Here is a 2539-nt window from a genome sequence, read left to right as displayed (position 1 = left end):
GTCAGATTAGCATGCTTCTTCATGCGACTCAGTTGCTCGATTTGTAAGTCTGCGAGCTTCACCTTCTGCTGTGTGTCAATCATTTTGGCTTGCAATTCTGCAAAGGCCTGAGAGATGTACAGACAGGAACACAATATATTTCAATGGAGGATGACACTGGAATGACAAAATATATTACAGAAACGACAGGTTTTGTTGCATTTTGATATTCAAACACATATGCTTGACTCATAACCAAGTAAACATATATATCAATACTGACATATAAATTGACTAGCTGGCTAACTAATACTATTTTTCATAGCTTGAATGTGGGCTATCTGGGGAAAACGTGACTAGCTAAAGGATTAAAGTTAGCTAGCTACCGATCAAATCAATCCTCAGCAAATCATTAATCATAAAATTTGTATTATTATTATTATTATTATTATTATACTTGTATGCGTTATTATACTTGACCATTATCTAGCAACCTACATTCAACTCACACCACGTCGCTATTCTTATACTAAAGTAATTCAGCTATACAAGATTCCAACCCAGGATTCTTAACACGAATATACAGTTTCTATTGTAACTCAGTGAACTTGAAAAAATAAAGAGAGTTTCTGTGCATGCTAAAAGAGCCGCTGTTCATTTATTAGGATTTACCTTCTTCAGTTCTAGGTCTACGGGGGCCGCCATGTTGCTAGAGACAGGCAGAACAAATGCGCATGCGCACTGTTGGTTTCCCTCAGCGTTCATTTATTGAGGAAAGAAGGTTTTACCGGAATTACTGAAATACTTATTAAATGTCGCGCTGATTTAGAGACAGTTATTATAAGAAGAGTCTGTGAAAATGATTTACTCTCGACACATAAAATGTAACCTGAACTGAACTGTTTAACCATGGTATGTGCTTGTAGGCTACATATTTCAAAGTAGTTCTCAAAATGGGGAGAGTGGCAGACTGGTAGAAAAAAAGCACAATCCATCATTATCAAAGAGTTTATCAGTATTATTGCATATTGTTATTAGCTTATTTTGGTGGTCGCTTGAAGTGAATGCGTTTTAATCCAAACCTTAATAAGACTAAAAAAAAAGATGGAAAACAAGTTGGCTTATAAATAATATCAGCTTGTCTTCTGTCAATGGAAAGTTCAGGAATAAAAAGCATCATGACCATAATATTATTGTACAGATTTGAACAAGCAGGTTAATATGTGAATATTTTGTAGAATAAATTTGTGATAAGGAGGTCTGTGGATGTTTTTTTTTTTTTTTTTTTTTTTTTTTTTTTTTTTTTTTTTTTAACAACTAAAGGTGTGCCTGATGGTAAAAAGTTATCATGTAGGCTATAGCCTATATCAAGGTTACATACAGTTCCATTACATTACATTTACATGTATGGCATTTGGCAGACGCCCTTATCCAGAACGACTTACATTGATCTCATTTATACATCTGGAGCAGTTGAGGGTTAAGGGCCTTGTTCAAGGGTCCAACAGTGGCAGATTGGCGGTGCTGGGGTTTTAACCCATGACCTTCCAACCAGTAGCCCAATGTCTTAATCACTGAGCTACCTCTGGCTTGCTTATAAGTTCCTTGCTTATAAGGTCTGGATAAGAAACTGACGTGACAGAATGGTGACAACCATTTACTGCCTTTTAATACTTAAACATTAGTACTAATTCATGTTTCAGTATTCAATAAGACAAATCAGTTTGAACTTACTATGTTTTGTTTCTCACTGGCGTTAAATGTTACCACATTTGACTAGTGCCATGGACTCAGATGGGATAGATGAGACAGCTGTTTTGAATTTGAAGTGAAGAATAAACAAACACTTCAATAAAAAGCTCTAAAAAATTCTGTTTCCATCATTGACTTTTTAAATAAATGAAGTCTATTAAAATCTGTGAAAACTAATGTGATTGAATAAGCTGCAACAGAGGATCTGCTTATAGTTTTAGATAAGGAATGGCCAGGGTTACACAGAAGCAAAACTATTCCCTGGAACCACCGACCACAACAAACAAATGGATGGGCAATAATTGGTCAAACTTTGTAAACAATATTCATTATTTGGAGGCATAAAATCGGATATAGAATGCAGAACACTGGGGCACTTCATAAAATTTAGCTTAATGTTATGTTAGCTATGATTTTTTTGTAGCTTGGTAGACAATAAACGAATGCTGCATTTACAGCATATTTTATCCTAATACTACTGTGCTACAGGCATACACAGATAGGGGTAGCAACATAATGTCATTTATCTATGAATGTGGATGAGTAGTTTGACCTACCGTAGACTGACACCCTAAAAATGTCATTGGATCAAACCCGTCTGCAACATTGTGAATGGTTTGGCTATGCCCCTGGATCTGTTACCAAAGCTGTGATGGTTCATGTTTGAAATACTGGAGTCACTGCATTATGTCTGGTTTTTCCACATGTTGATTGGTTCTGTTTCTTCAAGTGCTTGGTTGCATCCAGACAGAGGTCCACAAGTTGACAGCCCCTGGTCTATATATTGGTTTGTCTATCCTGCTGCTGA

At 36.0% G+C, this 2539-nt stretch overlaps 1 protein-coding gene across 1 annotated transcript in view; it reads right to left on the bottom strand.

Annotated features, from left to right (window-relative positions):
* The window catches only part of pfdn1 (prefoldin subunit 1), an 18673-nt gene extending 17916 nt beyond the window's left edge, over positions 1 to 757 (bottom strand). The window contains exons 1-2 of the mRNA XM_017492657.2: positions 652 to 757; positions 1 to 107 (exon numbers count right to left, since the gene is read on the bottom strand). The exon at positions 1 to 107 is cut by the window's left edge and continues 60 nt beyond it. Coding sequence (XP_017348146.1) covers positions 1 to 107; positions 652 to 744 — 200 coding nt within the window. The 5' untranslated portion in view covers positions 745 to 757. The remainder of the gene's footprint in view (positions 108 to 651) is intronic.
* Between the last annotated feature and the right edge of the window lie 1782 nt (positions 758 to 2539).

This window comes from Ictalurus punctatus, chromosome 18 (genome assembly GCF_001660625.3).
Source record: "Ictalurus punctatus breed USDA103 chromosome 18, Coco_2.0, whole genome shotgun sequence".
Lineage (NCBI taxonomy): Eukaryota > Metazoa > Chordata > Actinopteri > Siluriformes > Ictaluridae > Ictalurus > Ictalurus punctatus.
This window is presented reverse-complemented; position numbering and strand designations above follow the sequence as displayed.